We start from the raw sequence: 21,902 nt of genomic DNA on the forward strand, positions 1-21,902 counted from the left end.
ATAAGCCCCAAGAGCTTTAACAGGGCCTAAGAGCCTCTTCATGTTGTCAGATGTTTGATCTTCCCATGCCTCTATGACTGTCTCTCACAAGGTCCTGTTTGAGTTGCAAAGGGACACTGCCCCAGTCCAAAGACTTTCCTGATTCCCATCTCCATAAACTCCTCATTCGCTGGAATGTTCTCCCACTCGGCTGTAGTTAGGAATTTCTTAAGGCATTATTCTGTCTGTGAGGACTTCTCTGACATAGTCCAGACATGCTCCAGGCAAGTTCTGTGAAGCCTGCTTATCTACTTCTTTGAAGCCTTGTACATACTTTGCTCATCACACAGGCCTGCATTTTCCTAAGCATGCTGTCTCAGGCTGTTTATGAACTACTTGAGAGCATTTAAAAATACTTTATTCTATTTTCAATTCTATCTCTGTCTGTCATCTGTCTCTCCCTGTCTCTCTCTCTGTCTCTGTCTCTCTGTCTCTCTGTCTCTGTCTCTGTCTCTCTCTCTCTCTCTCTCTCTCTCTCTGTGTGTGTGTGTGTATGTGTGTGTGTGTGTATGTGTGTGTGCATCCTCAAGAGACAGAAGAGAAAGAGGGCATTGGATCTCCTAGAGCTAGACTTACAGTGAGTCCCCTGATGTGGTTGCTGGGAACAGAACTCTGGTTTTAACCACTGCTTTTAATCACTGAGCCATCTCTCCAACCGCAAGGGCATGGTTTTGGTGGGGGTTGTTGTTGCTGTTGGTGGTGGTGTTTGGTTGTCTTGTTTGTTTGTTTGTTCCGGTGTTATTCTTTCATTTCATTGTCTCCTCATAAGACTACTTTGAAGGAATATGCCTGCATGTATATGAGCTCCCGTTTTCATAACCAACGAGTTCTCTTCAGCGGAAAGCTTCCCTCCGTGGCACAGAGGTGCTAACAGGTCACGGAGCCGGCAGACATAGCCAGCTGAGACGAACTCCTACTTCTTGCGTCTACATTTTGATCTTTTTAAAATTACATGTATTTATTGCATGCGCATATTACACATGCATGCTTGCCTCTCACGGCACATGGGTAGGGGTACAGAGCTAACAGGAGTCAGCTCTTTCCTCCCATAGATTCCAGGACTGAATTCAGGTCTTCAGGATTACAGGGAGATAAATCCCTTTGACCAAATGATCTATTTCGCTGACCCCATAAAAAATGTAGTTGCACATGAAAGTTGGAGTGTGTTGCACAATTTTCCACCAATTTTTCTGAATTTCAGATAGGTTATGGAGTTTCAGCCCCTGAATGTATAATTCCCAATTCTTCCTCTGAGAACATCAGAAGTAGATCACAAAGGGAACAACAGTCTGTAGACTGGGAAGTGCCTTGCAAAGCTAAATGGTTTGCAGCTGTGGCGGGACTGCATCGCTCACTTCCTGAAGAGGTGGTCGCTTCCTGTGGGTAACAGCCTCACTCAGACTCTGACGCCAACAGGCAGGGTCACCTCATTCTGTCTCTGGTGTAAGTTCTCCCCATAAAGGATGTAAAGTACTATCCAGGCACAGTGGTTCCTGCCTGTAACACCAGCGCTTAGGAGTGGGGCAGGAAGTCATGCTTCCAGGTCTGAGGCCAGCCTAGGCTATGTGGCCAATTCAGTGAATACACTTGACCGCACTTCTTTCATTTATCTGGGTCCCAGCCTATGGAGGACAACAGAAGTGCATTTTCAGTGTTCATGGGTTTCTGAGGAGCTTTAGGTGAGGGTAATGCGCTCTAACAGGAGTCACAGTTATGCTACGTCAGTTGTGTACTGCTTCTGCTTGCTTCCCAAAGTTTGAAAATGCATAGCATAGAGAAAATGTTTTGTAAATACATTTTACATCTCTCTTCTCTCTTTTCTTTTTTTTCTTTTCTTTTTCTCTCCTTTCTCCTTTCCTTCTCATTCTGTCTCTGTCTTTCTCTGTCTCTCTCTGTCTGTCTCTCTCTTTGTGTCCTTTTTCCTTTCTCCTTCCTTTTCATTCTCTATCTCTGTCTCTGTCTCTGTCTCTGTCTCTGTCTCTCTCTCTCTCTCTCTGTGCAAGTATGTATGTGTCTGTGCAAGCATGTGCATGTATGCATGTGTAGTATGTGACTGCATGTGTATCTGAGTGTGTATCTGTGTGTGAATATATGTGGATATGTGTGATTACCAGGTATGTGTGTGTGTGTGTGTGTGTGTGTGTGTGTGTGTGTGTGTGTGTGTGTGGAGCTTAGATGACAGTTCTAAGGAGTCGGGCCTCTTCTTCCATGATGGATATCCTAAGACTCCAACTCTGGTTGTCAGGATTATCAGCAAGTGGTATTCGCTCCAATTTACATGAGTGAGAGAATCTTCCAGTAAGACAGTAAGAAAGAGAGGCCACCAAGAGGCAAAATGGGGCCAGAAAGAGTGCCAACTCAGGGACCTGAGGCCCCACTGACCTATAGTGTTGGGTATAGATAAATTATGCCAACAATAAGGATATATCCTTAAAGCGAGGGGACCTGGGAGGGAAGCTCAGCGATGAGCAGCATCCTCAGGGTGTGGACATCCCTGGGCTAGTTCCTTGTCACTGAAACATGCAATAAAATCAGGGCCACACTACCGTCATCCTCCCAAAGAACTTACTCCAGACGCCTGCAAAGGTGACAATCTGCCTCAGTTCCCCACAAATAGGAATGCTGGACCAGATGACCCAGGTGTGTGTCTGCTCTGTCTCAGGGCCTATACTTTTAGAATAGCCAGGGAGGAAATGGGTAGGAAAATGTCTTGAGGAATGTTTACGGAGACAGACACATGTCAAGCCTAAGTGGACATGGCCTATGCAGGGACAGTGACATCAGCCTAGTCAGTCTCAAATTACCCACCGTTCCTCTGGAATGTTTTTGCTCGGGATTTATTTTTTTCCAGATACCTATCATCTGTCCACCAATCAAAAGTATTCCTGTAGAACATGCTCATTAGAGTCTATTGGCCACCAACCTTAAAAAGTCACTCTCTCTATGTGTGGCTAATAGATAGATAGCAAAAAGCCGGTGTCATTAATGATAACTCAAAGTTATCTTTTGGTCCATGGTTTCCCATGGTTTATTAATGGCCTAAAACATTAATTTTTCTTTCAGGGTGACCTTTACAACACCATTAATCCTCCCGGCTTTTACCCAACCACATTATTTCTCATTATAGTCTCAGCTTTCAACATCTACATTTGTTGAAAAGAGGAAAGTAAATTGTAGTGCCCTCAAACCCTTGGAAAATACGAGGGCTGGAGATACGGTAAAAGGACTGTATAGGGCGGGGGGAAAGGGATGTTTTATCACAGTGACAGAGACAGCCATATGATAAGAATCATTAAATACATTCTTGCTGTTATAAAATACTTGGCCATACTTAATCTGTGGGAACGCTAATGTAAAACTGTCTATAGACATGAATACATGAATACATACACATATGCATATATATGCACATATATAATCATTACACTGGAAAGCAAGGTTTGAGTAATATTTTAAAAGTAGGCCATGTGTCAACACCATGATATTTATGACCTCCATTTGTTTCAGGAAGTGAATCCTTTCGCCAGATCAAATATTTTCTTACACACTTGGTCCACAGAAGCCAGTCTAGCCTCCTGTCCTTTAGGACACTGTGCAGAGGAGTTAGTGTTAGACCGTAGTGTTGAGAGCCACATGCAGGTTCCAAACCTCGGTTTTCTCTGGTTCTCCCTGACTGCTGGCCCTGCCCTGTGCTGAATCAGACTGGTAAGTTACCTTGAGTTCTACTTTATAGAAACCACAGAGTCTGGAAATGCCTTTTGCTCTGCCTAAGTTTTCAATTTCTCTGACTCAGACCAAGTTTCTATTTCCTTCTGTCTCAAACCAAAGATCCAGCTTTCTCCTTTCCTAAGGCAAGTTCTTTCAGCAACCCTTTCTCTGTGCTATGACAGTGTCCTCTCCCTCTCTTTCAGGGCTGTGCAGCTCTCCACTTTTTCTCTTCCTCATTGAAGAGGAATATGTCTATTTATCTATTTATCTATCTATTTATCTATCTATCCATCCATCCATCCATATATCATCAATCTGTCTATCAATCATCTGTTATCTATCATCTATATGTCTATCATCCATCTATCTATCCATCCATCCATCTATCATCTATCTAAATCTATCATCTATTCATTTGTCTATATCTTCTACCTATATACCTATCTATGTTATCTATCTGTCTGTCTGTCTATCTTTCTATCTAACTATCTATCATCTATATATCCATCCAATATCATCAATCTATCAATCATCTGTTATCTACCATCTGTCATCATCTCTATCTATCTCTATCTATCTATCTATATATCTATCTATCTATCTATCTATCTATCTATCTATCTATCTATCTATCCAGCCATCCATATATCATCAAGCTGTCTATCAATCATCTATTATCTATCATCTATCATTACCTATTTCTATCTATCTATCTATCTATCTATCTAGCCATTCAGCCAGTCCCATTTTGAACCTAGGTCTTTCTGACCTCCTGACCTCTGAGTTACTTCTAGATAGATCACATTTATAAGACTCCATATTGCTCACTGACCTGGATTAGGCACTGAACTGTCCCATTCTCTGCAACTGGGAGTCTGGGGGGATTGCCCCGCTTGGTTTCAGACTCTGCCTATCCGTGAACTCCAGCTAAAGCCAAGAGCTCTTCGGCTTCATGCTCTTGTGCTCTTCCTCAGAACGGGCCACCACCAAACGGCCCCTCCTGTGTGCAGCTTTATCCAAGACCCCCTCACACTGCCCTATTGTTCTGTGTCTATGAGGTAACTGCTGACTTACACGCATAGGGCTACTCTGCCATGTGAGTGCTTTTGTGAGTTCAAAGGTGACTTGAGGTAATGGCACCTATCCCAAGCTGCTCACAGACAGATTTCTTTCCAGTGTGAGATTTTTCAAACTTTTACCTAGAGCTCGGCTAGTTGACCGAAGGCATCCCCATAATGCTTACAGAACAGCTTTCTCTGCGGTGTGACCCCCCTGTGTTTCTCATAGTCATTACTGACCGAGGACTTCCCCACACTACCTCTATGCATGGCATTTGGTCTTCACTTGTTTTAAAGTCTCTTTTAGATAGTTTTCTACCTAGGGAAAAAATGTGTGGTAGATTTAAAATGTGTTCAAGTCATCTTTGAGATTTCTTTCCCTTTGAAAGTTGGAGCCCGATTCCCTTTTTCTGGGGTTCAGTTTCAGAATTACAGAACAGGCTTGGTGGGCATCGGGTGAGCAGGTCGCAGATGCCACAGCTTCCTCTACTCTCCTTTGGGGTCGCTCACCGGGAAGTTTTCCTACCACGTGATGCGTCCCTGCAGGGAAGGTTTGTGTGGCCAAGACCTGAGGTCTCAGTTGTCAGAGAGGCAAGCTTGTTGTATACTTCCAGTGAGGCCCACAGGGGTCTGCCTCTCTGGCCAGCATCCTCCCTGTGAGCATTTGGAATTTCTTAGAGCAGTAATAGGAAGCTGGCTTCCCCTTTGCCACTGAGGAAATGTATGCTCATGGACAAAGTTTGGGGCTGGTTTTTATATCACATTAGCTAATACATTGGACGCATCTACGACTCTTTACTTCTTACCAGACGCACTCTTTCCTGGTGAACAGCTCTAGTCAAGGAGGGATTTCTATGTCTAACGCCCTACCTCTCTGCTCTCACGTAGCAAACAGGGTCACGGTTTGCCCCTGAGCACTCGTAACTAAATGTTTCCTTGTTCTGGTGAGTTGGCACACACTGAACTTCATGATTGTGTCTTCCAGTTTTGTCCTGCTTTCTTCTTATTTACTGATAACGGAAACACCCACGCTCCCCTGTCTCCACGGTGGTGTGTGCCTGACTTTGTCAGAGTGCGCCTGCGTCCCTCCAGAATCCCCTTTGCCTAATTCTATATCGTGTGGTACCCTCACAACCTTATATGATAACAGTGCTTTCACTGAACGGTGGTGTTTGGGTGTCGATACTGTTAAGTTCTGGGAAGAAAAAGGTCATGGGAGTGTTCACCCTCACTCTGTCCATGTCTTTGCATCTTAGCTTGCACTACGCACTGTCTGTCGTTTGTTTACATTGTACTTAGCTTTGCGGTATACGTTATCCAAGTCTTTAGCGAAGAACCTGCATTTCACGGATGCAGATCTCTCTGGGTTGTTCCTCTCTTCTTACAGCTCAGAGTGTCTATGAATACATAGTTTCAGTTTGGGCCCTGCTATTTTTAGGTTAGTCTAGCTTGATTCTTCCCAGTAGAATGCAGCACTCTCCTCTTTGACTACAGGATTAGAGTTGCGCTCTGGAGTCCCCTTCAGTGTTTATGAGTTACATTGTAACACGTCCCAAAGTAATCATGTAGTACCCGGGGCTAAACTGGGCTCCTGGCTTCCCAATCAGGCAGAAACAATAAATGTGTCACTTGTGTATGTTTTAATTCATGTATGGAAAATAAAAATGATAGTGTTGGTTAACTCGTGAAGAATGACAGTCACAGGGAAACCAAAGGTAGCTCTCTGTACAAACCCTGCTTGTGTTCAGTTGGGATTTCCAATTGGAAGAGAGCAGAACAAACTTCCTGTCTCGTGGCTGACAGTTGACCCAAACAGAATGCATTCCATAGTATATATTTGTGCACATCACAACAATAAATAAAAAAAAATCTCAGAAAAGGTAAGTCACTTAGGAACCAAGTTTCACTGTAATCATTCATCCTCTTTAAAAAAAATAAACTGAAAGTCAAAGTTTCTCACATTCAGATTGCCAGGGTCAGTAGCAGTCAGACTGAGTTGGAAATGTCGCTTGCATGTTTAAAGCAGACCTTAGGACAGTAACTCAATTACATCTCCCTCATTAACTCACGTGCAGCCTTCCTGGATGATTTCATTCCAATGCCGTAAACGGAAAGTCAAGGAGAACAAGAGAAGCGTAACTTACCTATTGTGCTAACTCTCGCTGAAGGACTAGCTAACGCTGCTGGGACAGAGGCTTTGAGGGGACCCGCTCCACTGTTAATTCTCAGAGCTGGCATGTGAGGAGAGGTGGGTGACGCAGGTGATTTGCCGTCAGAGGTCTTGGGCTTAGCTGATAGGTTCAGTGGCTGGGCCACTTCATCCTGCAGGGATCACCAGAATACGAGCTGTGACAAGGTAAGACTGAGCAGAAACATGTAGAGAAGCACAGGTACACACCCTGTCATTTCCCATCAGTCCTCTGACCATTTGCTCTCAACATTACAATGTCTGCCTAGCTGCTGACACGAGGCCACTCCCAATGACACTCTACAGAGCCTTGTTATATATATAAAACAAGGAGCACATGCCCTGGCCCTCTGCTATCCTCAGAAATCAGTCTTGGGATGCAGCCTGGGAGAACGACTCTCACGGACCTGATCTCCAATGGGCGCTTTCACTGTGAGACAGTTTTGCACAGTTGATATGCAACTATGACGCTGGTCAGCACTTTCCCTTTGTTTGCTTCCGTTTTCTGGAACAGGCCAGTTAAAAATTCAAGCATCTTGGTCCACATGTAGAGGTAAGCAGCACCTGGACCATATGTGTATGTGTGTGTGGGTGGCTCTGTTCAGAACTGCTCCTCCAGATTAAATAGTTAAAGAAATAGAATGTTCTAAGAAAACAATCATGTCCCCTAGGTTTCACAAAGCAACTTTAGCTTTTCATCTACAAATTGAAGTAAACGTGATTAATTGTTTTGGTGACATGTATTACCGAGACACCAAAATAAACACAACCGTGGTCATAACATAAAATCTGGAAGATGCTCAAATACTCCTTAGAAAATCGCGTGGTACTGACGTCTGTCTAAGGCCGATGCGGTATAGTCAGTCACTTCAGTTGTTCTATGCTTTAGGAATGTTGCTTGATGTAGAAGCTTCTCTCTTGGCTCCCAGGTTGGGAGTCACATAACAATTATGGATACAATACTGCTGGGTTTCTGTTGCATCACGGGAATCAGACGCAGCAGCTCTACCCTGCCCTCATCATTGCAAACCACTCCATCCCGCTATAAAACCGGAAAATTCTGGCAATTGTCTATGTTAGGTTCAGTAGTACTCGAATTTTCCTGTAGAATAAAGATTTCCTTCTAAATATTATTTCATGAGTTAAGAGTGTATATGGTATCTATCAATCACAGGAATTTTTTTTAAAGTGAAATGATCTTTAATCTAATAGGGCAAACAGATAGCTAAGAAACATATGCTAATTGCTATGAAAAATCTAACTACTCACTATAGACAGGCATATATTATCTATACATACACATTTCCATACATGTTTATATATGAACAAATTCTGGAAACATTTCTCACTGCAATTAAATATTTATAGCTCTAAAAATAAGGTAAAAAGGTGAAAACTGCACATAAATGTAATTGGAACTTTTAGATTGTCAGAGTCAATAGAACACTGACACACACACACACACACACACACACACACACACACACACACACACACACACGTGAGGCCCTTTTGAAAGGGCCTCATGGTTACATTATAGATTCTGTGCACTTAGAAAACCGGCGAACAAACTAGCAAAAATATTCTTATAACCTCTTTCTTAAGCTATGATTTATTTTAAAAGGAAAAACACATTTTTATACCAATGAGGTAATTCTTATAGGCTATCTGATATCATTAGAAGTATATAGTAAGTTAATAGTCATTATATAAAATTATATCCATTAATAGACTCTTGATAGGTAGTAAAATAAGATGGTCCCCTTACTGACAGGAAGATATAACTCAGAGTCATTTATTTTCTACACTTAAAAAGGTATAGAGGCCAAAGTATCCCCATCCTACTGAGTGTGAAATACTCAGCTGAGTTCTTCAGACAGAACCTACAGAACGCCTGCCTCAGTTGGCAGGAACTCGAAGTAGTGAATACACACACACACACACACACACACACACACACACACACACACACACAATTTCTATAGAACACGAGAACTGGTTTCAAGGCCAACTGTTGCAGATGGTTGGAGGTGAGTCCCAGCAACCTGGGTTTAAAAAAGTATTTCCCCAAGATTCTAATGTATTCTAAAGGTTGCCAGCTATTGACTTTAAAGGAGGCGATTTTCAAAGGTTACACTAGGTTTTCAGAAAGCTTCTCCAGTGGAAGGGCACACAAATTAAAATATGTACTATGACTACCGTCTTCAAAATTTGGTTGAGATATGTACTAATACAATTAGAAACAGTACGTGGATAAAAACTTGGTGCTACAAAGATTGGTCAGGTGCGGGATGAGGGGCGGGGCGTTCTGGCATAAGTGCCTGATTTCTCCATCAGTTGAGTCTAGTATCCCGACAGCCTGGTGGATTATTAATGCTACTTATTGTGTAGCTGTAAATATCCCATGCCTTCCTCTCCCTGCTGGGTTTATGGTCTGTGTGAGGCTCAGGGCTTCAGTGCCAGCCCTAGAACATCCTTAGGATGGGATCAACAACTCCTGCAAGACATTTCTGGGAAAGCTTTGGGAAGGTAATGACTGTACTTAACTGTGTAGAAAAATGAGGAGGAGATAGGGGTGGGGGTGTACTCTCAGAGTCAGAATGGGAGTAAGGCACACAATCAGACAGCATGCATGTGGACCAAGAAGAGGGGTGACATGACTGGTGAACCTGAGGGGACTGGGGATCCTGACATGGTGAAATGTCACATGTCTGAGCTTTAAACACAGCTATGACAGGTGCGTGCTGACGGGCGACTCCATTGTTTGTGAACACCCTGGATGCACTGCAACTTTCAATCTTTCCTTCAAGGCAATGCAATGTCTGAAAGGCAAAAAGTGCAAGGCCCCAAGGACGTATGACAGGTCGACAGTTCCAATTTGATAGAAATGTCATTCAGATTTGCCCTTTCAGTGTCTCCTCCACAGTGTGACAGGCTAGTGGTAGATTTAATAAGAAATCACACACAGGATCCTAATGCTGGGAACGGCATACATAATTTTGGCCTATAATATATTACATCTTACAATTTGGTCAATTTTAATAATTTACTGCTGCTGAGATCATGAAGAAAGGGCCGTTATTCATGAAGAACAGGAAACTTACAGACCCATCCCAATTTTCTATTAATTATTGTTTATTTGGCCTGATAAAAATCCTACAGCATTTAAGTGGAAGTTGGGCTTGGCCTATGGCTTGAGGTGTGTGTTCTTAGCGTGATGGATATGGTCATAAACACAGAAGGTTCAGCATTTTCTAACTTGTGTTTTACTCGCAGTGTCTTATTTAGAAGAAAAACAAATTGAATAGCCTATCACAGCCAACCTCTCTATGCTGACCAGTAAAGCATACATGAAAATATAAATCAATAATTCACACACAAAAGATGCTAAGTAACTTCCAAGGTCAGAAAAACATTTGTTGCCCATCCGCCAGCGAGCAGGGAGGAAAGAAATTTCTTTTCAGTTCCTCAACCAATTGTTGAACAAGTTTGCCACAATGAAACTTTTATAAGCGTTGTTACTTTGTAATTATTTCTTTTATACAAAAGATGATAGTGGCTGGGGTTTTATTTACTTTGTGAATAGCTCCAAATGATAAATGGTTTAGGGAAGTCTAAACATAAACAGACATGTACGCTGAGGTAAACACATTCCGACTCATGGAAGGCAGGTATTTACATTCGCAGATCTCATTAGAGATATTCCAAATCACTTGTTTAATCTTCAATACCACAGTGATTTTTGTTTCTTTGTTGTCCTGATCTTCTTGCCTCTGCCTCTCAAGTGTGGGGGTCACAGATGTGTGCCTCCAGGCTTTTCCCAGCACCTTTGATACAATCAAGTAACCAAGAGTTCATGGGAAGAAGCTCAGAGTTTTAGTGAATCCTTGGATTTTGGCCTCAGTATGCCCTGCTCTCTTAGCTTACACGATGACGTTGACCCTAGAGTTTAAGAGGCAGACTGACTGCATCCTCTGAAGCTCTGATTCTACTCTATGGTTAGTTATGTAGCCTAATCACGCAAAGGTTTGCGTAATGCACGAGAGTGAAGTTATATTGCATGCCTGCTATTTCACTCAACGGCAAAAAGTTATGCAGCCCATTGATGCAGCTGGGTGACTTTTTGTGATTCTCTATTGTCTATGTTACATTAGATAACATATTTTACAACCTTGATAAATTTAGACTGCTTGTTGAGAAAAACAATGTTTCAGTTCTAGTATCATTAATTTCAATTTGTTATAGTTTAGAGTTACATAAAAAAGATCTCTTTAAATTCTCTTCTCATATATTCCATGTGGCATCATTTCCTGCTTCTTCTCATCCTCCCAAGTCTTGCCCCTTCATATCCCCTCTCCTTCAGATCCACTTCTCCCCTGTTTCCCTTCAGGAAAGAGTAGGCCTCCCAGGGATAGCAACCAGACACAGCATAACATGCTATAAGTGTCAAGACAGCCCCACTCTTGTTAGGAGTCCCACAATAACACCAAGCTACACAACCATAACATACAAGCAGAGAGCTTAGGTCAGGCTTCCAGACTGTTGATACAGGCTCCTTGATTGTTGCTTAAGTCTCTGTGAGCCCTTATGAGCCCTGGTTAGTTGATTCTGTGGGCCATGTTCTTGTGGTGACCTTGGCCCTCTGGCTCCTATAATCTTACTTCTCCTCTTCTGGAAAATCAGTCTTAATTGAGTAATTTCCTTTGTAAGATTGGCCTATGGCATGTCTATAGGGGAATTGATCGATTGTTAGTAGATATAAAAAGACTCAGTCCACTGTAAGTGGCACCATTCCCTAGGCAGGTAGCCCTGGTCTATATGAAAAACCAAGCAAGCATGAACCTAATGAGCTAGAAGCACTGCTCCATGGTTTCTTTTGTAAATTCACACTTGAGTTCCTGCCCTGATTTCCTTCCATGACAGAATGTGGTCTGGATGTATAAGCCAAATAAACTCTCTATTGCCCTATATTGGTTTTGGTCAGAGTGTTTTTAATCGTGGCAACCTAAACTCCCTACATGGTAAAAGAAAAATCTGAACCTGCAGAGAGAAATTTTAGGAGTCCGTTGCTGAAGAGAACTTTGAATAAGCTGCTGGTTCATGCTTGTCACCTGAGAACATGAAATGGTTAAAATCAAGGCCAAACTCCATTCATTGGCAGCCACCGAGGCTCTTCTCGGTAAGAGTTAACCTCACTTAACAGCTACGGTCAGAGCAGTAGAGACGCAGAGGCATTGATCAAGCTGTATCCTAGTGAGGCCATCATACACGTAGAAGTGCAAGTGAACTGGAGGAAGCAAAGAATGTAGACTAATTTATAGCTATAGGCAGACTTGAGAACTCCTATCCTCAGAGATCCCAGGGCAATTTTATACAAATGGTAAGACAACTAAAATTAAAATGTATTTCAGTTCATTTGATGAGAATATGCCCCTTTATATTGTATGTGCCAAACATGAGGAGGGAAGGGCTAATTCACGTTCCAGCTCACAGTCCATCATTGAGGAAAACTGGCAGGAACTCAAGACAGAAACCTGGAAGCAGGAACTGATACAGAGCCTGTGGAGGAACAGTGTACACAGGATCGCTCCCCAGGGCTTGCTCAGCCTGAGGACAACCTACTGAGTGGTGGCCCCACCCATTGTTGGCCGGACCCTCTCACTTTAATCCAAATTTGGGAAAAATGCCCTACAGACTTGACTACAGGTCAACTGATGTCAACATCACTCGGTGATGTTCCCTCTTCCAGATGACCCCAGCTTATGTCCGGTGGATAAAATTTAAATGTCGCATGTAGTTTTCATTCTTTGAAAACCCCCCAATGACCGAGAGACATAAATTTATTTTCGTATTACAATTTTATCTGACAAAGGTGAAGGTTTTCCTCAGAAGCTGACACGGATACTTCTTCCTCTCTGCTCTTTGGTCACCTTTTTTATTCCAAGGAGATAGTAGACGTTAAAAACCGAGATGCCAGTACCCTAAGTTCTCTACTGATCTTTTCTCATTTTCATCCTTGTCTTTTACCACAGGGAAGTAAATTCATACCCTTGTGGTAGAAGCAAAGTCTCACCTGATAACATACAAAGAGTCATAGCCCTCGGAGCATACAGTTTCAATTTATTACCTCTTTACTTGTTATTACTAATAACTGTCTAACTGGTGTTCTCAAACTACAGTCTTAAAATTTTACCAGCGATGGTTATTGGAAACCATACATTTATTTGCCAGTTAGTTTTTAGATCGCTTGTATGGAAATGGGTAAGATTATATAAACACAGTCAAAACCCCACATTAGGACTGGGGGATTGGCTCAGAGTTTTAAGGGCACCGACTACTCTTGTAGAGGTCCTGGGTCAATGAGCTCATGATGTCCTGTAACTTCAAGTTCTGGCACCCTCTTTTGGCCTCAGTGGGCACTGCACATAGGTGGTGCACATACAAATACACATAATACATGTCTTATGAAGTAAATAGTCCAAAATCCATCCATCTGCCATTAGTCGAGCACTATTCCCTTCACTTAGCAATGGCTATTACATAGTGAACACAACGTGCTTAGGACGGAAGCTCCTTCTCAAGAACAAACCCTTGCACTCTGAATCTCCCATTAAGAAATGTATGCCCAGTTCCAGATGTTTTAGGTAGGAATGCTTTCCCAATGGCTGTGATGCCTTTAGACCCAGATACATAAAGCAGAGGCCCTGGGTCTGTTAGCTCAGCTCCCAGATGTTCCTTCCTCATTGGCATCCATTCTCCATCTCCTCACAGACTCTATAGCCTCTGCCTGATTCCTTTAAAAGTGGATGCTAGGCCTATGTAGGTCTGGGAACTTTACACCAAGGGAGAAAGCCAGCACTTCTTTGAGTTGCTTGTTTTTAATTAAAGTGATTTCAGCAACGTTCAACACTGAATTTGTTATTTGAAATGCCCTCTGCTCCTTCTCTAGTGATGCTTCAGCTGGGTATTTTCCAACTTTGTTATTCAACAACTCAATGCTATGAGTCTTAAACACGCACAAACATGCATGAACACATATATGCACTCACACACTGGAAATCATAGAAAAGGTACACACTTGAAAAGGTAGAAAAGGACAAAGTGTACCCTATAGAAGATCACCTATATCTTATACTTGATTTTAAGTAAAGAAAAAGAAAGAAAAGGTTTGAAAGACTTACATGAAAAAAATCCATTCTTCCTAAACACAGTTCTCCTCTGATAGCCTCTGGAGTGGCCCTCAATACCACCTGCATTCTGGGGTTCTGTGCCATCAGCCCCTTCTTACAGAGGACAGAGATGTCCTTTATAAACAGTAGAGTGCTATAGAAATAGCAAGGTGAGTCTGGAAGATGGCTCAGTAGGCAAAGTGCTTGCTGGAAAAGTGTGAGGACCTCATTCTTGTTCCTCAGCAGCCACACATACTATAACTCCAGGGTTGGAGGTGTGGAGGCAGGAGGATCTCTAGGGCTTACTGGCTAGCTGGTCAAACTAAAAGTATAAGTTACAGGTTCACTAAAAGAGACTGTTTCAAAAAGTAAGATGCATAATGATTAAAGTGGATATCCAATGTCTGTGTCTGGCCTCCACACTTGCACACACACACATACCTGCACACACACCTGCATACACACACATCTGCATACATACACAACTGTACACAGACACACACACACACCTACACACAGACACACACACATACACACCTACACACATATCTGTACACATACACACCTACACACATATTTGCACACATACACACACACACACACACACAAACACGCAGAGTACAGAGTAAGACTTTAGATCCTATTTAATAAAAGACCTTACAACTTTCCTTTTCCTATTATGATAAGCTCAACACATTTCTTGGTCACCTTCACCCATCAGACTGTCTGGGTGGCTGGCTGTGCACTCTAGGACATATGTCACTGTCCTTTCTTAACAACCCTGCCTGAGTTTCAACAACCAAATCTCTCACTCTGGGGGAGCTATCATTCCCAATTAGCAGCTAACGCTCCTTGGGAAGTCACCCCACCTGCGATAAGGAGACCAGGTTTCATTTGTAAGGAAAGTCCCCCATTAGATGAACACTCTGTAGACCAGGTAGGCACCATTTGTTTATACTTTCCTTCTAAGATTTCAATCCATTCCTTTTAAACTTCACATTCGAACTTTGGTACTTTGCATTCTCCTCTCCAAAAATGTTCTAGGAACGTACTGTATACTCATAATTTCTATACCTTTACTTCCTAAACTGTCAGATGAGAATTCCTTTATCCCGCCATCGCAGAAGAAAAGCCTCTTGCAGAAAGTCTGCAAATGATCCTGTGTGTGAAGAGTAGAAGAAGCATAGTCGATGGTATTTGTTCCGACACTCATACCACGGAGGCAGTAACACAGAGAGCCACTCATTCCATGAGGCCGTGACACACAGATGATGGTGTTTCACACTCAACTTTGTTTACACTCGGAGTCGCTGACAATTTTATAAGCTTAACAGTGATGGTCCCTTTGGTCTCTGCTGGTCGTTCTTTCTGGATAATGTATACCGGCTTCTAAAGTGAATACTGAGCCTCCAGCACGAGCTGAAGGAAACAGAGCAGCCACGGTGGCTGTGAATAGCCAGGCCAGCTTCTCCTGTTAGCCTCTAAATGCAGATTTCCAAAGACCTTAAAGGCGATTTAAAATATGAAGTTGAAGAAGTCTGTAATGTGTTGCACAACCCCAGGAACATTCTTTAAAGTGACATCCCTGTCATTCACTGTCGCACAGGGAGGTGCCCAAGTTCTCAAGGAGAGGCTGGATTCCCACACACATGAAGGATCACTGGAGCTCACTGGTTTACAAACCGTGGGACATGGGAGGGGCAGTGATCGGTTCTATTACCAACTCAGCATCAGGGACACTAGCATCTGTAACCAGGCCTGATATCACTACTGAACCTAGAAAAGGAATTCCCGTCAGACAGGAGGACATTCCAAATATTGTGGCATGAGTTGCAGACTGACCCACTGAACTTGGAGAGCTAAAATCTGATCCTATGGAGGGAGGGAAGGCTTATCATTCAGAGAAACAACAATCACCAAAACTCAGATTAAAATGTTGATGAACTGTGATCCTGAAACGATGCAAGATATGACATCTGGAATGAGCTCACAAGTCTCATTTCCTTTAAGAAATTATCAATAGTCTCTTATGGTTTAGGTTTCCGATAGACCTTAAGCAGGTGTCTAGGCACAAGCAACTGACTAATCACTAGGAAGCAACCTGGGAGGGGAGTTGGCATAACCATGTACTAGCAATTTGATAAAACTCCAGTCAATTTCATGAAAGGCCTCTGTTCTGGGCTCACGTATGCATATGTGTGGGTCCTCGGGGCAGCAATCTCCAGTGGTCTAGTGAGTCTAGTGGCCACTGTGACAGGCTGCTTAATGCTGAGCGGCAGTTATGACAGTTAGCTGATGTCTTGTAGTCTGGGAGACTTTCATGAGAATCAAATTGTCTAAGGCAGAGAACCCCGGGGAGGAATGGAACAGGAAGACACACACACACACACAGAGTGGGGGAGAAAGATGGAGGCAGGGGGGAGAGAGGAGAGAGACAGAGACAGAGACAGAAATAGAGAGAGGGAGAGGGAGAAGGTTAGGGAGTCTGGGACAGTTTCCTGTTTTATCACTGTTTTGGTTTATGGTGTTGAAGGCTTCAGACGTGAAATGTTTCAGAGAGCTTCTCTTTAAATTCTCCTTATGGGTGTCGCACGCATGCCTACCCTATAGAAGGCGGTATGTCTGGGGTTATGTATCGGCATTTCAACTTTCCTAATGCTCACAGAGGCTGCAAACAGAAAACGGAGGATACCGGATTAACTGTTAATTAGAGGAACGGTTAAGATCGACAATGAGCAGCTCCTGATAAAGTGTTTTCTTCATTGTACTCAAGTGCTTAAAGATGATTCACAGCCAAGAGTTGTTACATCTGTTTGTCTTTAATATACACTGAACAGACAGCTCACCAAAGGCTGCAGAACAGGGGATGTACAAAGTACAGAATGCATCCCTCCGACACTTCGGGGTCTTCAAGCGAACTCCTGCATTGCTGAAATTTCAGTCTTCACAACCTTGGTCCCTTCTCTTGTCCCCAAAAGTAGGTCTGAGTTCTCTGAGACTCACTGTTCAGAGGCCTCGGCTAAAGGGTTATTATTGAATTCTTTATAGCTATGACGTCCACAAACGCCATCCAAATCCAGTTGTTTAAATGAACTTTTTAGCACTTTTTACAAAAATTGAACTTTTCCTCACATCTTGGTCCTCACACTTTTAGGATTGTGAAACTACAAGGAGGTATACACTGAAGACATAAGCGGTTATAATAAGTCCTAAAAATGCTTCCTTTTCCTCTCTCCACCCCGGAACTCCCGCCTACTCCTCACCCAGTGATTGGTCCCTTGAAATCTTTATTCATTAGGGGCGTGCCCTGCCACACCTAGGGATTGGGTAATGGTTTCTACTCTAAATGCTTTTACAAGGGGGACTGGGATTACAGCTCCGAGTTCTACAGACTTTGTGTTTGTGTGGGGATTACAGCTCCGAGTTCTGCATTGTTTGCATTTGTGCGACCCTGATCTCGATCCCAGCCATCAACAAAGCAACAGCAAACAGAATGCCAGCAAGGACCACCGAACTGCTTGCAGATCGCTCCTTAGTCCCCAGTACGCTTATCAGAAGCAATTACTTTTCAACTGCAACTGACTTAAAGCATTTTCCTCTTCCCTTCCTTTTATAACCAACATGCCAGAAATTAGATGAAAATGTGAACCTAACTGCGCCCTGTTTACTGATTTCTCCCTTCTCCCAAAGAAAGTTAAGGAACTTTCTTATTCAATTTTGCTACAGAAAAAGCTAGTTTCCAAGAAGTAAATCTATACAGCTCAATGTGCTGTTGCATAACTTTCTGGAGGAATATGTTGATGTCGTGAAGCATATGTATACTGAGTTTGATTGTTAATCAAATGTTTGAAGTTATTTTATTAATTAGCTGTTTGTTTGGTTTACCTGCTGATTTGTAACTACAACTCACCTGCATTTCCTAGCTGCCAACAGGAATTTCCCCCCTCAATATTTAAGGGAACCCCTGCACCACTGTGGGATTCCAGTCTCCTCAGCCCTGGCCCCTTCCCCTTCTATAGTTTACAGGCTGCAAAGCCCTTCATATGCTTTCATTTATTCCTGGGGCTAAAGCCTGCGATCATCACTTCCCAGACATGGCCTCTGGGCTGGTTCTGCAGCCATCTGCATCCAAGAAGCCACCCATCCCAGGAGGATGACATCCATCCCAAGAGGAAAGATTTGCCAGCCAATCATTTAAAAGAGCAACAACAAAAATCCTTAACAGCTAATAATGTAATGTTTGATTTAATTTAGAAGAGAATGTTAGATCTGATGTGGAAGAGAACACGATCTCAATTTGGACAACCTGGATATGGGCCCTGGTAATATGTTTATCAAATTATGAAGCAGGCAAAGTGGCTAAAATTCCAAACACATTGCATACCTAAAATTTATATAGAAATACTCCCAATGAACGTCGTAAACTTTCCAAATGCCATTATTTTAATGGGCTTGCTTTTTAAATTTTAGTGTGTGTGTGTGTGTGTGTGTGTGTGTGTGTGTGTGTGTGTGTGTGTGTGAATGTGAGTATGGGTGCCTGCCAATGCCAGTAACGGATACCAAGTCCTATAAAACTGAGGTTACAGATGTTGTAGGCAAAAGAATGTGACTTCTGGGAACCAAACCTGTGTCCTCTACAAGGAACCCACTAAGCCACCTCTCCAGGTACATGATGATGATGGTGGTGGTGGTAATGATGATGGTGGTGGTGGCGGTGATGGTGATGGTGGTGGTGATGAAGGTGGTGGTGATGATGGTGGTGATGGTGGTGGTGGTGATGGTGGTGGTGATGGTGATGGTGGTGATGATGGTGGTGATGAAGGTGGTGGTGATGATGGTGGTGATGGTGGTGGTGGTGATGGTGGTGGTGATGGTGATGGTGGTGATGATGGTGGTGATGATGGTGGTGATGATTATGGTGGTGGCAGTGATCGTACCTACTTTTGTTTCTATATAAAACCCATCGTCACTCTACACTGACCTAGATCCTCTGGGGTCACTAGGACAAAGAGCAACATTTCAAGACTGAGAGGGTGGTATGGACCTTTAAGCCACTAACTGACCAGACCTTGGGTCCATTGCGGGCTAATGTTCAGTTGGGTGGGTTTAGGGGTATGTACAGGCCAGTTAATCATGACTTATAACTGACAACTTCAACGGAGTGATGGGAACATTCTCCTCCTTCATGCCAATGACAGAAGCAGCCACCCGTTATTAAGGAAGTCCACGAGTCATCAGCTGCTTATGCAGAATATTCTGGAGACAGAGTATTTTTTTCTGAAGATATTGAAGGTGTTTTGTTGGACCATATATTCTGCCTATATAATATAAACCCAGGGTACAGGCCAAAGGAAATCCAAATCCAAGCGAAGAAAGCCGAGAACTGAGTCTCAGGTAGAGTTTGGTTTTAACCAGAATGATCTTGGCTTTATATGAGTGTCCTCAGAGAATAATGATTCTCAAGTGTCTGCTCTGCTTAAGCACGCTGCTGGACGTGAGGCATGGCGAGACTGATTTATCAGATATTCATTTAAGAAATAGTCAGTTAAAATAATTAATGTGTAGTGAACTCAGCTGTAATGCCTTGTGTTTAATTTTTCACAGCCCATACCATTAGAAGAATAATATATTTCCCAGTCTGAATAGCATAATTTTACCTATCAAGTACAATGACATCATTATAGAGGTGTGTGTGTGTGTGTGTCTGTGTCTGTGTGTGTCTGTGTGTGTGAGTTTGTGTGTGTGTGTGAGTTTGTGTGTGTGTGAGTGTGTGTGTGAGTGTGAGTGTGTGTGTCTGTGTGTGTCTGTGTGTGTCTGTGTGTGTGAGTGTGTGTGTGAGTTTGTGTGTGTGTGAGTGTGTGTGTGTGAGTGTGTGTGAGTGTGAGTGTGAGTGTGTGTGTGTGTGTACACTAATGGGTACACTCACCACACACAGGCTAAGTGCTGGAGTCAGAGTTGGACACTGAATGTATTCATTGGTCATCTCTCTAGTTTAGTATTGAGATCAGGCCTTTGACTGGGCACCAGAGTCCAGCCGTTCCAGGATGCTGTCTGTCTAGCGACACTGGGGTGTCTTGGTGCTGGGGTGACACAGATCTGGAAAGACTATGGTTCTCATGCTGGCACCAACAGCGGACTCCTCACCCAGTCAATGATCTTCCCAGCTTCAATCCTTGACTGAGTCAGGAGAAAATATTGAGTGATTCTACCTTAGAGTTTTATGTTATTTTTTTTTCTTCTTCTTTTTCCTTTTTCTTTTTTTCGGAGCTGGGGACCGAACCCAGGGCCTTGCAGTTGCTAGGCAAGCGCTCTACCTCTGAGCCAAATCCCCAACCCCATGTTATTTTAAATAGTGTTCTTGTCTACTAGATTACCCCGTAAAGTGAATCTGTCCTTTTGGTTACTACAGAATAAGATGTATTATATACACAATAATCTTCTCTGTAAGAGTATTTGTAATATGTAATATTGCAGTGTATTTTATATGCACATATACTATGAAGTCGTATCTGTGTAAAATTATATTAAATAAGTAACAATACAGAGGTTATACTTAATTCAATGTTATGTTCAGTGAGTCCAGTTACATAGTGCTACGTATAATCTATACATAAATGCATAAACGTCACAGGCACATGTATCTTTAAATGATGGCTTTCTGTTATCTTAAGGGATCGTTTGGCATACAAGGGGCAGAGAAAGAGAATCTCAAAAAGATAAAAACAAAAACAAAAAAAAAACCAGGAAAACAAACTAGTAAGATTTATCTTCTAAAATTCTTCTCTTGGATTATTAATTAAACAATGTAAACCAAACCAGCAAATGTCTGTAATAAGTCTAATCACCTGATTATTCTCCACAGGAGGGAGGCCGCTCACTTTAATATGTATTCTTAGTGAGTTAATAAAGCTAATGCGTAAAATAGAAAGCCAGTTAATTAACCTATATCTGATCAAAATACTGCTTGGGATTTTTTTTTTTCTGGCCTCGCGTAGCCTGTGCTATAGTTAAACTTACAATGTAGCTAATATAACCCTGATTTCCAGTCTTCCCATCTCCACCTCCAGAGTGTTGGGGTAGCAGGCATGGTGCACTACCATATGTTTTTAGGAAGTGGTGGGCTTCAAATGCAGGGCTTTCTGCAGGACAGGCGGTCCATGGGCTGGGACACAACACCCAGTTTCTACATGAAGTTTTCCCTAACCATAAGACATCCTCCACAGCGAGTTTCACAATCAGAACCAAGAGCAAGAAGTGCCAAAGTGTGGATGCTTCCTGCACCATCACAGAAAGGGTTTGTAAATGAAGCTCATATACACATGCATATACACATGCACACATGTGAGTGTGCACATGCATACACACACACACACATGCACATAAACATGCACATACACATACTCTGCAATACACAGTGTCTTTCCGCCAACTGTGGTCTGCACAATTCCTAAATCAAGAGTATCAAGCCTAATCTAGAAAAATAAACACTGACAAATCCTACCTCTCCATTCCATAATCTTTCTGGATATGGAGTCCTTCTCCAAAGAAGTCCAAGAACATGGATTTATTTTTCCTATTGCCTATGTTATCTAGACATGCTCCTACAATGGGCTCTGAGCACAAAGTACTTCAAAAAAGGGGCCGTGAGATGAGGGTGTGCAAGCACCATGCTTAGTAGGACTGTAAAATCCCCACCCTCAAGGGGCTCAGAATCTCAGGGGGTTGATGGTAGCATTTCCT

General features: G+C 42.7%; 1 protein-coding gene across 15 annotated transcripts in view; it reads right to left on the bottom strand.

The window, feature by feature from the left end:
• The window catches only part of Sox5 (SRY-box transcription factor 5), a 955,415-nt gene that overhangs the window by 37,222 nt on the left and 896,291 nt on the right, over positions 1-21,902 (bottom strand). For all 15 annotated transcript variants that reach the window (NM_001415822.1, NM_001415823.1, NM_001271267.2 and 12 more), the window contains one exon: positions 6,950-7,127. In NM_001415822.1, coding sequence (NP_001402751.1) covers positions 6,950-7,127 — 178 coding nt within the window. The remainder of the gene's footprint in view (positions 1-6,949; positions 7,128-21,902) is intronic.

Source organism: Rattus norvegicus, chromosome 4 (assembly GCF_036323735.1).
Source record: "Rattus norvegicus strain BN/NHsdMcwi chromosome 4, GRCr8, whole genome shotgun sequence".
NCBI lineage: Eukaryota > Metazoa > Chordata > Mammalia > Rodentia > Muridae > Rattus > Rattus norvegicus.